The sequence below is a fragment of the Balaenoptera borealis genome (assembly GCF_965194805.1).
Source record: "Balaenoptera borealis genome assembly, chromosome: 4".
NCBI lineage: Eukaryota > Metazoa > Chordata > Mammalia > Artiodactyla > Balaenopteridae > Balaenoptera > Balaenoptera borealis.
This window is the reverse complement of record NC_138861.1, coordinates 43,498,901-43,513,712: the sequence shown is the minus strand read 5'-3', so window position 1 is coordinate 43,513,712 and position 14,812 is coordinate 43,498,901. Positions and strand designations below refer to the sequence as shown.

The window sequence follows — 14,812 nt, the reverse complement described above, 5'->3', positions numbered from 1 at the left end:
CGGGGAGCCAGAACAGAGACAGCAGAAGAAATTAGTTATTCACCTGGCATAAGACTAAGCAATCCGAACATTTAGGACCTACCCATTTCTGCAGACAGACTAATTAACGAACGAGGCAAAGAATTCAATCTTCCCCGGCCTGGCGCTGCAGCCCCGCGACAATCCACAAGATCAGTGCACATTTCTGCTAACATCTCAAGTTTGGAAACACCATGCAAAGAGACTGGTTAAAATTCCCTACCATGCAGTGCAGCCATCATCAGAAGCCCAGCATATCTTCTGCTCTATGGAGTGATGTGCCAGCTCATGAACAGAAGAGAGGAAGAGAAAAATGGAGGAAATAAGAGAAGGCTCAGGAAAGTCGGCAGCAATGTTTCTGGGTCATTAACAAGTGGGAGACCCCTTTCGGTATTCAAACCAATCAATCTTTATCTTACAGGACATCTTTTTCTCACTCAGCGTCTGTTGAAAAGACTGCAGCAGACCAAGCAAGGGATTATGGGATAGGGATGCAGCAGCTAGCTGCAATGAGATTCGTGGGTGGCTTGCTTTCCCCTCTGAGTCAGCAGTCAGCTGTTTCCACGTTCTGGTGCTGGGCCGCTGGGGTCCATCACCAGAATGTGGTTGCACGGTTACCAGGGGGAGGGCTGTCCGTGCACATCTCTCGTGCCACGCAGCCGGGACAGGCGCCGGGTTACAAGTCGTAAAGAAGGTGTGCTGTTAAGTAAGCAAAAGGGGATGCAGTGGGATCCCAGATCCCAGAAAGAAAACTAGGCACATGGGACCTCAGTTCGAAAATTTCAAATTTAGAGGAGTGTTTTGGGTGAGTGTGAGAGCGCACACTCACTTTCTTTAGTAAGAAAAAAAAAAAAAAAAGAGCTATTTCCTTAGACTTTTTAAGTAGCTTGAAACACCAATGCAAATTTTTAAAAATGCACAACAGCCCAGTTCAACAAGCCTCTACTACCTTTTCCCTTCTTGATATTTACCCAGAAAAGGGTCTATAAAATACAGTTCCTCCAAGTCAGATAATGCAAATGACATTTCCCTGCTTTTTGTGGTTCTAGTCATTTACAGAAAAATCATATAAATTAACATTTACTTCATTCAGGGGGTGAACAGAACCTTTTGTTTTTCTGATGACGCAAAAGTTTTCAGTTTAAAGGTTGAGAACCTTGTCAAACTTGACATATTGACATAACCCCTATAAAGTCATTCAACTGATTTTGAAAAGCTTTGAATAACATAAAAATGACCAGAAAGAATATTACAAATCATACTTTAGAATTAAAAAATCTTACATATCAGAATGGAAGTCATAATCATTCCCTTTTCTACAGCAATGGAGGTAGGGAAACCTATTGCATTCTATTCCTTGGTTAGTTACTAGCTTAAAAGTAGACACTAATCATTTTCTTTAAATAATTAAGACTGAATTTGCATATTTGATGACATTAATATTCATCACATTCTTTCCATGTAGTCAGGCATTGCAGTGAGCCCTGTGAAGGGGCACTCAGCTCTGCAGAGGGGAGGGGGGTCACAGAGAATTCAGTCAACTTGACAGACTCAGGAAAATGCAGACGTGCCAATTCTGGCATGCTATTCTGGGTGGTACATAGTTCTCAAAAGCCCAGGTTAACACCCTGCTTTAGAAGTTTTGTTTTGTTTTTAACAGCTTTATTAAGATATAAGTCACATGCTGTACAATTCATCCACTTAAAGTGTACAATTTCCATCATTAAAAAGTCACAAATGATAAATGCTGGAGAGGGAGCAGAGAAAAAGGAACACTGCTGGTGGGAATGTAAATTGGTGTAAGCCACTATGGAGAACAGTATGGAGGTGCCTTAAAAAACTAAAAATAGAGCTACCATATGATCCAGCAATCCCTCTCCTGGGCATATATCTGGAGAAAACTCTAATTCGAAAAGATACATGCACCCCAATGTTCATTTCAGCACTATTCACAATAGCCAAGACACGGAAGCAACCTAAATGTCCATCGACAGAGGAATGGATAAAGAAGATGTGGTACATATATATATAATGGAATATTACTCAGCCATAAAAAAAGAATGAAATAATGCCATTTGCAGCAACATGGATGGACCTAGAGATTATCATATTAAGTGAAGTGAGAAAGACAAATATTATATGGTATCACATATGTGGAATCTAAAAAAATGATACAAATGAACTTATTTACAAAACAGAAAGAGACTCACAAACATAGAAAACAAACTTATGGTTATCAAAGGGAAAAGGCAGGGGGAGGGATAAATTAGGAGTTTGAGATTAGCAGATATAAACTACCATATATAAAATAGGTAAACAACAAGGTCCTACTGTATAGTACAGGAACTATATTCATTATCTTGTAATAAATATAATGGGAAAAAACTGGAAAAGAATATAATTGAATCACTTTGCTGTACACCAGAAATTAACACAACATTGTTAATCAACTATACTTCAAAAAAAAAAAAAAAGCTGTACACTTTAGCTATCACTCCCTACCTTCCCATACCCCACAGTCCTAAACAACCACTAATCTACTTTCTATCTCTATAGATTTCCCTATTCTGGCCTGTAACGTGAATGGGATCATATAATATGTGGTCCTAGGCATCTGGCTTATTCCACTTAGTATAACATTTTCAAGCTTCATCCACATTGTAGCATGTGTCAGTACTTCATTCCTTTATATGATTGAGAAATATTCCATTGTACGGATATAGCACATTTAGTTTATCCATCTGTCAGCTGATGGACATTTGGGTTGTTTCCACTTTTTGGATATTATTAATAATGCCACTATTGTGTTTGCGTGGACATGTGTTCTGTTCCAGAAATTTACAATTTAATTAGAACCAACTTTGGAAACTACAGGCAGGCAAACCCCACTGCATGTTACAATGTCCTCTTCCTAAGACAGGCCATCACAATGGTACCTGACTTGCTAAGACGGGAGTCCCCTCTTCTTCTCATGTGTGTTTCTGATGAAATTTACTGACCACGATGAATCCAGTAGCCAAATTCTTCAAAAGCAGGTCCTCCCCTATGACGTTCCTCTCCCCTGACCTCTCTTCTTCTCTTCTTCCACTCAACCCAAACTCTGGGGCGTGCAACTGGACTGAGTCTCTGTTCTCACAAGATGGTAGAGAAGTGGGAGAGATCCTTGGTCTTGTTGCTGGGCTTGTAGTCAGAGAAGGTTAACTTACTCTCTCAGTCATTCATTCCAATGAACACTTACTGAACGTCCAGCATGCACCAGGCACTGAGTAGGCACTGAGGATACAGAGAAGAATAGACTGGTTTCTCAGCCCTCAGGAAGGTCAGAGTCTAGTGTGGGAGATGGATTAGTAATCAGGCAATTGCAACTGCGAATGGTAGGTACCTTGACTGGTGGCCGTGGCTGTTGGTATAGAACGGCTCAGTTGCTTTCTGAGTTGTAGTCTGCTTGTATTGAGACCTTATGCAGCCACAGTGCGGGGCCATAAGAGCAGAGAAGAGCCCAAGATCCTTGGGATTGAGTCTGCTGCACACCTTACTGACTTCTTGGAGCTGTCTTTCCCCTCCCCAGTGTTTCCCTTCAGTTGAATGGACGGTAGAGAGCTAACCGTCATCAGCCAGTTTGACTGCGATGTACACTCGGGAAGTGTACAGACAGTGCATATGCATAAGAACAGGACAGGTGCTAACTGAAGTGGGTTTGGCAGGATCCTGAGAGATATAGCGATCTGAAATTTATTGACCATGTATTATGTGCCAGGTTCAATCCAAAGCCCTTTAATATACCATCTATCTATCCCTAATCAAGGACATTTCCCCTAGAAAGTAAACTCCTTAGGATGGCATATAAGGCCACTTATGATCTGGCCTCTGCTTTCGTCATTTTTTTCTTCCCCAATCATACTCTTGCTCCTAAGTCATGTGACTGTTCATTTTTTAGCAGTGGTTCTCAACCAGGGAACGGCACCAGTCTCCCTGATGGAGTGGTGAGGTATGCATTTGTAAATGGGAAGAAGCATTTTTGACTGTCATACTGATTGTGTGTTTGGGGGTGGGGGGGTGGGGAGGTACCGTGACGTTTCGTGTCTGAGGGCAGGGATGCATGCCTGCCATCCTCCAATGCATGGGAGGGTCTCATACGAGTACCTTTGTCCCCTCAAATTGCTGATAGCACCCCCTTTGAGAAACACTATTCTCTAGGTTCACACGCCACTTGGTCTGAGAGGAATGCTTATCCTCTCCTGACTCCTTCACCTGGTTAACTCCTTCAAATCCTCCAGAACTCAGCAAAGACACCCGCACTCTAGGGAGGATTCTCTGCGACTCCTCCAATCCCAGACCCTCCCACCCCCGTCTGGATTGGGTCTCAACCCCATGTGCTCCATAACATTCTTTACTGAAAATTACTGACAGCTCCATCTTTTACCTCTAATTCCCCAGCCCCTATGCCTGTCACATAATAGGTGCCCAATAAGTAGATGCAGAATGATGGAAGTCCTTCTATTGATACAAATGGCTGAGTGACATAACATGATGTAAAGGTAAACGCTCATCTCAGAATTAGAAAATAGTTGGATCAGAGACCATTAGGGAAAGGCAATTCTTCATATCTGATTGCTGGTTTAGAATTTAGAAAGCACCTTCATAATATAAAGCAAAGCAAACCCAGAGACCGAGTGTAACAGGGAAGAACAAATCTGACTCCACATTAGCTCTTTTTTCTTTTACTTTAACCTTTGTATTCTATTGCTTTTGCTACAAGTTAAGAATGTTGCCTATTGTCTGAAGTATGCCGGATAGCCCATTCTCAAGGCTCTGAACTCTAAAGGTATAACACTTTTCCATTCATACAGAGATAAAAAGTTGCAGAACAGAGCATAATATCTTGTTGGAGGTTTCTAGGAACATTGTGACTGGACCTCCGTGGACAGCTGCAAGAACAAAGGATTCTGGCATCAAGAGGTTTGCTGCAACCAAGCACACCCCGTCCCCTTTTAGTATAAAAGAAGCCTGAATTCTAACTCGGGGAAGATGGTTCTTTGGCACACTAGTCCACCATCTTCTTGGTCTGCTGTCTTTCCAAACAAAGTCACTATTCCTTGCCTCAACAACTCGTCTCGATTTACTGGCCTGTCATGTGGCCAGCAAACAAACTTGGACTTGGTAACAAGAGCAGACTTATTATTATTTTAGTGGAAACTGAAGTTCAGAAAGTTTACAGGACCAGCCCAGAGTGGAGTAGCCATTAAGCAGTAGAGGTGAATTAGAGTTCAGGCTTTGTGACTGGCATAGTTCCGCTTTCAGTGTGCACAATGCCCCTCAAGGATGGGCAAAAGCTGAGACAGTTATCAGGCAATTCCGCAGTGGAACAAAGCCAGCTGATTAGAGAAGTGATGTGTTTCAGTGAGAGAGAAATACAGTCAACTAGGAGGAGGCAGCCTGAAATCAGGAGCCTGTAAAGTCTGCCCAATGCAATCATCATTTAGTTTAGTTTTTTTCTTTTTTTTTTAATCTTTGCTTGCAAAAGCTTTTATGAAAATTGTTGCCAAATGGTCTTCTGAAAGAAGATGGTAAGGAAAAATTATTTCCTGCCTTCAGTTCAGGCTTGAGTGAGTGGAGAATAGATATTGTTAGGATGGATTTCACAGGTCAGCACCCCACGTGGGACCCCTCAGAACCAGGCTCTTCCAGCCAGTCCAGACTCTTTGCAACCAGTTTGAGTGAGTGGTTTGGCTTGGACCCCAAGAGGCTCCTTCCTCTCTATTGGTAGAGGTTGCAGAGACCCTCCCCCAACATTGCGGGTTAGGGGCCATTCTTTAGTGGCCATGGGGAGGTCCTGGACCAAACAGGACTGTTTGAAAATAATGGTGATGAAGCAGAACGGATCTTCCCTTTAAAAATGTCCTTAAGAAGAGAGATGGTCCAAGTTGGCCTTAACCTAGTGGGGTTCTGCGGATAAAAATAGAACCAGCTCACCCAGTTACAGCCCAGGAACTCACACCAGAACTGGTCTTGGGATTACCATGCAATCTGGCGGTAGGGGTGGGGATTACCATTTAATGCTATATATTTCACAAATAATTATGTGCCAGGTGGTATACTAGGCACTGATGACACAAAAATAAATAAGACATGAGCAGAACCTCTCACAATCACTCCTGGGGACAGAGTTTTCTGCCTCCAAGTCACAGGCAAGTTGACTGGGTCTCAGGTGTCAGGACAGGTCTTCCCGGACAGGCCTTCTCAGACAGGCGGAGTGTTTGCAGTAAAGGTGACCCAGATCAAGCACCCTGATTCCCTGCCCAGTATCTTAGCATCCCCTCAAGATGCCTGTGCATTTCTAGGGGGTGCTGCTTAATACTGATGACATCATCCAGGCAGGGTCTGCCCAGCACAGAAGAGAGGGAGACCCATCGTTTTCCTTGATCTAGGCCGTATCATTTTATTATGACCTCTGAGTTCATTTTACCTTTCTTGGCACTTTTGTCATGTTGAATCATATTGAACAGATAATTAAAATTCTAATAACTCTATCAAAAAAGGAATTCCAAATTGGTCTGGTATAATTTATTCATATGGAACCTAGGATGCTTTCTTTTTCTACGTGCTTGTAAACCATCCCATTAACACTCCCCTATAAAATTACATTTGATAGAGTTCCTTAGCCTACAATTTGTGGGTTTGATCTTTGTAAATAAAAAGTATATTTGCCCACCTCCAGTCTTTAAGAAACTCACCTTTTCCCTAAGATCTCATAAAAATCAGGATCTGTGATTTGGCAATCTTGGCTATGTATTATTTTAAAAAACCTAGAATGTCATTTACTGAAGCCAGGGGATTTCAAATTTATTTAGGGCAATTGAATTTTCTATTTTTACCTACTGTATTTGTTTCCTAGGGCTGCTGTAACAAAATACCACAGACTGGCATGACTTATAACAACAGAAATTTATTTTATCACACTTCTGGAGGCTAGAAGTATAAAACTCAAGGTATCAGCAGGGCTAAGTTCCCTCCAAAGACTCTAGGTGAGGATCCTTCCTGTCTCTCTCAGTATCTGATGTCCCCAGGCACTCCTTGGCTTGCAGGCACATCACTCCAATCTACTTTTGCTGTTACACGGCTATCTTCTCCCTGTACATATCTATGTCTTCACATGGAGCTCCCGTCCCTGTATCTCTGTTTTTTCTTCTTATAAGGACGCCTGTCATATTGGATTACGGCCCACCCTTATATAGAGTGCGACCTCATCTTGATTATATCTGCAAAGACCCTATTTCCAAAAAAGGTCACATTCATAGGTACTGGGGTTTGGGACTTTAACATATCTTTTTGAGGGACGTAATTCAACCCATAATGCCTACTGTGGGTAAAAGGCTAACATGAGGCCTGGGCTGACACAGGCCCACCTGAGAATGACCTGGCTTTCCCACAGCACTGTTCTCTCAAAAATAGAGTTGAGATAAATGGAGAATGTTATATCTGCCTTGTTTCTGGTGTGCATTAGTGGAGCTGTGAGGTGGCTGCATAACTAGGATGGCATAAAAGGTTGGTGGGAAAAAGGGACTACGACGTGTGTGTGTCAAGGTGAGTGCTACACACCTTGGCTCTCATCCCTGGCACACACCCCAAGTGGGTGAGGGGCAGAGAAGCTTCTGGGCCTCCCGATGAGATGAAGGTGCTGTATCTCCTGCTTTGCCTCCTTTACCAGTGCTTACTAACCCTATTATTAAATTAAAGCCTCTTTGTGTCTTGTGAGTCTGATTGACAGCTTGAACCCACAGCTGTGCTGCTGGCCTCTCCTGGTCTGAGTTCCTTCTTATTAGCCCCCCGAAGGCCCTTCTCAGCTTCAAGATGTCCTATGCACAGAAGACTCAAGCAAAACACAAGGCTCTGCCATTCGACATACATCAGACACCCCAGCAGCATGCTTCCTCTTCCTTATTCTTTGTCTTGGTCTGACTATGACAAAAATAACAAGTAAAAGCAAGCAAACTAAGTGCTCTTCTGTTTTACCTTCTTTTGGCCTGGCTAATTTTAAGCTGACTGTCCTGAGTATACCTGGAAGATAACCTCCCAGTCCTAACTCTGGATCCCTAGTTACACCGATGTCCACACTGATGAGCACATCAGGAACCAGTGTGGTTTTTCTCTTCATCAGTTTCGTGATTACACTTTTCATTTGGACAATTAAATTCAAGTCAGTGCCGAGTTCCTGCTTGCCTCAGCGGTTTACTTTGTTTAACTAATCACTGCAGGGGCTCTGACTACCAGGTTGAGATTTAGAGTCAGGGATCCCAGGTAGCAAATTTCCCTCGGTGACTGCCCTGCCAAGGCCGAGGCCGCAGAGGCCGAGCCCAGACCTGAGCTGGGCGGGGCCGGCAGAGCCCCGACCCGCAGGCGCCGGGAGCCGGGAGCCGGGAGCCGGTGATGGGTGATGTGGGTGCGCCGCTGATGATGCCTTACTGGACGCTGACTTCCTCTTCCCCATGTTCCTTCCTCTCTGTTCCATAAAGGGGATTATTTTTTAACCAACATGTAGTTCAGACAGAACCTTACAAAAGTTCATGTCTGTTGACCACGTAATTCCGCTTCTAGAACTCTATTCTAAAGGAATAATCACAGATACGGGCCCGTCTCCCACAGCCCGGGCTTCCCAGGCCAGGCGGAGCCCGGAGAACATTCACCGGTCGCCACACCACCCCGTGGTGGTTTCTATGGCAACAGGCTCCTCCCCATGAGGCCCTCTGCATAAAGGCGTCCGCGACTCAGCTTGTATTTTAAATCTCCTACCCCCCCCCCCCCACCGCGTCCCCGCCCCGGAGGTTTCCTTTCCTAACCTTATTTCTCACCGGGAGACAGGACGACTCTATAAAATAACTGATGCAAGTGGTGGCGATGGCAGCGGTGCCGGTGGGGTGGGGTGGGTGTGCGGTGGGGAGTCAGGCCTTCTACTGCGGCGACAGAGTTCCAGGGATCGCCCAGGCCTGCCCCCTCGCGAAATGTGGCTGCGCCAACTGCGGCCCTTTCCGATCCCCAGGGCTGCGGCTCTCCTGCCTTTCTCCCGGCAGGGTTCCGCATCTGAGCTAACGGGACCAAGGTGCCACGCAGTCAAGGGGAGACTTTCTCCCGTTAACAGGCCTGAGTTTCCTGAGGACTTCTAGAGCTCTGTGCTCTAACGCGAAGGGTGGTACTACAGGAGGAAGCTGGGCACCTTGGCAGGGGGAATAATCTGAGGATGGTGGAACTTGGCATCACCCGCAGGAAGCTGCCTCCCCCATACTTGTAATCAGGAGAGATTATTTTCCTAAGCAGCGAATGCGGCACACGCCACACTGGTCACGTATATTAGAATCATACTGCGAATGTCAGCATAAAGCTGTAATTAAGGCACAGGCTCTAGAGACACATCTGTATTGGCTCTGCAATCAGGCTGCTCCTTGCCTCTGTAAGCTCATTTGTGAACTATCACCTCATAAGGCTGTCGTGATGATTAAATGGTATAGCGTGTAAGTGTCTTAGCACCTTGCTCAATGCACAGCGAGTCTCAAGTAACTATGACCAGGGCAGTGGTGGAGAGTATGGGCCTAGGGCCAGGCTGGGTTTGAGTCCTGGCTCTGCCAAATATGACTTTGAGCAAGTAAGTTAACCTCTCTGTGCCTCAATTTCCTCCTCCGTATAATGGGGATAATAACCTAGTTCATTGGGTTATTGTGAAAATTAAATGGTTTAGTCTATGAAGAGAACCTACCCCAGAGCCTGACACGCAGCAGTCAGTTCATGTATTAGTAGAGCAGTGGTACTAGCAGTATCACCTCTATTAGATTTGAGTTCCTTTAGGAATGACTGACTAATGAGCCCCTGTTGTATTCCTAGAGGCTGGCTCATGTAGGGATTCAAAAAACATTTATTTGAATGAATGAATAGACTAATAATATACTACTCCCCATTAAATTCTTTTCTTATTCCAACTAAAATAAATCAAGAAATGAGAGTGGGCAGAATCATGCAAAATCAGAAACAATGTATCTATCCACTTTTCTCATCTTGGAAGGACAGGCCTCCCTTGGCCTCGGCCACTTAGCACTGCTGTCTCCCAACTGGCTTTGACACAGTTGAGGAAGAGGCTGCAGGGCTACTTTGTTGTTCTGGGTGAGTTCTCACACTAACTCCCCATCGCAGGTCAGCCCCAGGAAGGAAGAGGTCTCTGCTCCAGCTCCCCTGCCCCTCGTTCTGGTGACAAACAGCCCTGGTACTTTCTGCTGGTCAGCAGCCAGTGGAAATGAGTCCTCATCAGCCAGTTTCTCGCTTTTAGAGTCAGCAGCCTTCTTGGAAAGATAAGAGAAAGGATTCCTTTTGGCACCTTTCCAAAGTTTTTCCCTTTGATGAAAGTCATCCTCTCTAAATGTAAGAATGGGAGGCCTCGCTTTCATGTCCTCCTCTGAATGGACTTGCTCTAAATACCGACGGGCCCAGCCCTCTTCTCTCCCTCAGCAGTTGGCAACGTGTCTGGGCTGCATGCCAGGAAGCCAGGGTGCCACCAGAGGCGAGGGGATCAGGGGCAGGAGAATGCGAGTAGTTAGGCCGCGGCAGACGGGTGTGCACACCAGTCACGTCAGGCCTGCCCAGCCCAGGGCGTCCTGTGAGATCTGGTACCAGGTGAGCCACCTTGGTGCCAGGCGGAGCCATCCATGGCCTGAGGGCCAGTGCCGGAGGCATCCCGACTCTTCCTTGATAATGTCTTTCCTCTTCCTGTCTCTCTTCTTCCCCTCTTCTCCTGCCCTCTCCCTCCTCCCCACCCACTTCCTTCATTCAACCAGCTTTTAATTTCCCTCTACTATGTGCTGGGCACTGCGCGGGGGTCCACGTTCAGTCACCATCCTTAAGGGACTTGTGCACTCTCATGAGAGACAAACATAAAGTCTCAATTAAACATAAATTAAACTAATAAAAATAAAAATAAATTTGATCTCAAACAATTTTTATCTGTGGCCTCCACCTCAGACCCAGTGAGGACACTCACAGGTGTCGCTCCAGCTGACTGGGACGGCGTTCTCTGGTGGATGATATTCCGGACTCTGGAATCAGAAAGATGTGCATGCAAATCCAGCCCTGACGCTGACCAGAAGTGTGATTTGGGGGAAATTACACAACCTCTCTGACCCTCCTTTTCCTCCTCTGTAAAATGGCAATAAAAGGGTTGTTATGATGATAAAATAAGCTAATGCCTGAAAGACACTGAGCACAGTGCCTGGCACACAGTAAGACTCAAAAGACATCAACTATGGTGGTGGTTTTAATTACTCAAGCCTGGGGGTCAGCAAGCTTTATTGGTAAACATTTTAGACTTTGTGGGCCTGTTAACACACTACCTGTTAGAACTACTCAACCCTATTGTCATAGAGTGAAAGCAGCCATAGACAATATGTTAAGAAGTGTAGCTGTGCACCAATAAAAGTCCATTTATAAACACTGATTGTGAAATTTTATATAAATTTCATATGCACAGAAAATTATTTTTCTTTTGACTTTTTCCCCACGCACTTAAAAATGTAAAAACCAATCTTAACTCACAGGCTACACAAAAACAGGCAGTGGGCTGCATTTGGCCCACAGGCTATAGTTTGCCTACCCCTGATCAAGCCTAATGAAAGGGCTGGCACTTCCTTTCATGGATTTTGCCTCAAAGGGAAATCCAGTTGGTGGGTCCATAATACCCTAATTCAGTGTCTTCTTCAAGCCTGACTAACTTTAACAAGGGTACAGACCAACCCAAGGACAGCAAAAATCTCATAAAAGAAAAACAATACCTACAATTTACATGTGTCCAAGATAAGAAATAGAAAAGAAAATCCGTTCCTTAGATGTACAATCGCCCTGTGTTTTCTAGACAAAGGCAAGCTGTTTCCACAGGTGCAAGAATTAGCAATGTGTGTACTTCACTTCTCAGGGCTGTGTACAGAGACACCCAGCTGTAGGAAACGTCACAGAGGGTCCCAACACCCCTAAGTTTTATACAAAGGGGGTGAGAGAAAACAGAATGCATGGTGAGTGAAGAAGGCTGGGGAAAATGAGGGTGGGCAGGAGAGACCTGCAAGAAAACAGGCCAAGTCCCACCCCCCGTGGAAATCAAATTGCAGATGATTGTTTATACAACAGTTAGGGACCCCAAGTAATGCCACATAATTTCTAATTCCCGCCTTTCCTTGCCTCCTCCCAAACTTCCTCAGTGTCTGCAGATGGAAATAGGACTTTGTGCTTTACTTTCCACTGCAATCTAGGAAGGTTTTCATTCTCTAGTTCATATCAAATTCCTCTCAGGCCAGACATTCTTTCTCTAATGCTATAAAAAGGCCATATTCTAGATACACTGCAATTAATAATTAAACTTGTTTCCCTTGACCCAGAGGAAATGCAAAGACTTCCTCATAAAGCCATTCCAAGAAACAAATCTGTTCTTGTACATCTTTTAAAAACTATACACACTACTATGTATATAAAATAGAACCAACAAGGACCTACTGTATAGCACAGGGAACTATACTCGATATTTTGTAATAACCTGTAAGGGAAAAGAATCTGAAAAATAAATAGATATATATGTATGTATAACTGAATCACTTTGCTGTACACCTGAAACTAACACAACATTGTAAATCAACTATACTTCAATACAAAATAAATTTAAACAAAACAAAACTGTGTTATCCATGTCCTGCTCTCATTATTGGATGAAGAACCTGCTAATCCTGCCTGACTGAACTGTTGAGTGGCCCTCAAGGTCGGACGTCACAATAATGTCCTCTAGCTTGGCGGGGACTCTCCCCAGGAGAAGCACAGCTCAGTCACAGACGTATATATAGTTCAAGTCATCAATAACCTGCTGGCTCCCTGCTGAACTGCCTCTCTGTTTTAACTGCTACCTAATGTGGAAAGAAAGCAAGGCTTCTTTAGAAAGGAAAAAGAGAGGAGCTGGGATCTAGGAAGGAACCTTGGCCAGGATTTACCTTGGCAGGGAGGGAGCACCCAATCCTCCCTCCCTGCCCATCCAGAAGCACAAGTCCGAGGTCAAAGAACCTGGCATTTTCTTTTATCTTTTCCCTACCATGTGGCGTGGCACTGGCACTCTCTAAAGGGATACAAGCCACCCCTCTGTCACATGTATCTTCAGTCTCAGACCTTGTCATATGGATCAAGGGCATAAACTCCATCACTTTCTAGTCCCACTGGGGGCCCAGTTCACCACCCCAGCTCCTGGCCTGAATCCTGATCCACATCCCACCTTGCCCCAGCAGAGCCTCCCCACCGGTGACTGGAAGCAGGAAGGCACAAGACTCTCATCCTTTCAAAGGCTCAGTAGTATTTAAAGTTGGAAAGGACAGAGAGATGATACAGTCCCATGGTTTTAGAGCCGCAAAATACTTTCTCTATAAAGACCTGGTCCTGATCCTGGGGGCCCTGCCAACTTGCTTGCCTCTCACTCTGCTGGGCCTGACGCATCTCTTCAGAATACCTAAAGGTCTTGTGGCCTCTGTGGCCATATCTAGTCCAGATCACCAGTGTATAGACAATGAAACAGGCCTGGTGAGGTGACGTAACTCCCCTGATGCCGTACAACTAGCTAGTGGCAAAGCCTGACCCTGAGTGCACTCCTCTCTCCATTTGGCCCCTGCCCTCTGTACAAAGGCAGACCTGGGGAGCTGTCTTTGCAGGCTGCCTGGGTTTCATTATGATTCCATTAGTTCTCTGGAGACTGTTCCCCAACAGAAACAACCGGAAATACAAGCACAGGTGTACGTCTTGCCAAGTGAAAACAGAAAACTGTATTGAGGAATAACAAACAGCTCTCATACTACAGCTGGTCTGCTTGAAGAGTTAAAGGTTCAGAGTTTATGAATATGCAAACCTTGCAGTCAAACAGCAGGAGTTCCCAAGATAGCAGAGAAACAGGAACCTGCCACAAAGGATGAGAGTACTAAAAGGTTAAAATGCCGGCCATCCACTCAGCAAAGGGCAGGGAAAAAATAAACCATGACGTCCTGTTAGAGCGGGATTCATAGAGAAGGCAGGCTCCCGGGAACAGAAAGGAAAAAGAAGAAAAGATACAAGACATAATAGAGGATATTTACCAACTTTGCACAGTTAAAAAGCTGCATATCTTCAGAATGACCTTGACAATAAAAATCTGACACTAAAATAAACACAGAAGAGTGGAAGTTAAATCATTAGCTGTTGTATAGACTGCATATGAAGCCTTTTCAGCTAGTCAAATTTGAGAGTAGGGTAAAGTGATAAAAGCACACAGGTTTACTCAAAAGAGCGTGCTGTTGACATCAGATGGCCAGTGTGTTCTGGCCCTTCTCTTTTCTGTTCCCTGATGGGCCCTGGTAGAATTTCCATTCTATTTTTAAAAAGCTATTAACACATGTTTGTTTGTCCCCAGAAATGGAAATAGAAGAACCCAGTCTTAATTTAGACTTGCCCATAAAGCTGATTCATGATAAAAACAGGTTTTATTTCTATTTTTCTTTTTATTCTAACAGTCAGGGCTCTCCTAGCAGCATTCCGGGACCTTTCTCCAGCCTTTCTGTGCCCTCAGGCTCCTGCTCTTCCCTCCACTATTTCTGGCTTTTCAAGAACCAGTCAACCGGGAATTCCCTGGCCGTCCAGTCATTAGGACTCCGTGCTTCCACTGCCAGGGTTCGATCCCTGGTCGGGGAACTAAGATTCTGTAAGCCGCGTGGTGTAGCCAAAAAAAAAAAAAAAAAGACCAGTCAACCCATTACCTCAAGTCCAC

At 44.7% G+C, this 14,812-nt stretch overlaps 1 protein-coding gene and 1 long non-coding RNA gene across 14 annotated transcripts in view; both read right to left on the bottom strand.

Annotated features, from left to right (window-relative positions):
• Positions 1–14,812, bottom strand: part of TRIM2 (tripartite motif containing 2) — a 193,769-nt gene that overhangs the window by 157,227 nt on the left and 21,730 nt on the right. The window contains exon 1 of one of the 13 annotated variants that reach the window (XM_082391517.1): positions 242–3,970. The exons of 10 other annotated variants lie outside the window; for them this stretch is intronic. In XM_082391517.1, coding sequence (XP_082247643.1) covers positions 242–244 — 3 coding nt within the window. In that variant the 5' untranslated portion in view covers positions 245–3,970. Of the gene's footprint in view, positions 1–241; positions 3,971–14,812 lie in introns of those variants that run through there. 2 more of the 13 variants (XM_082391518.1, XM_082391522.1) reach the window with 2 other exon arrangements.
• Positions 6,949–11,192, bottom strand: LOC309628462. Its single transcript, XR_014244542.1, has 2 exons — positions 11,039–11,192; positions 6,949–10,343 (listed from the first exon to the last, which is right to left on the bottom strand). It is a non-coding gene; the product is annotated as an uncharacterized lncRNA (long non-coding RNA).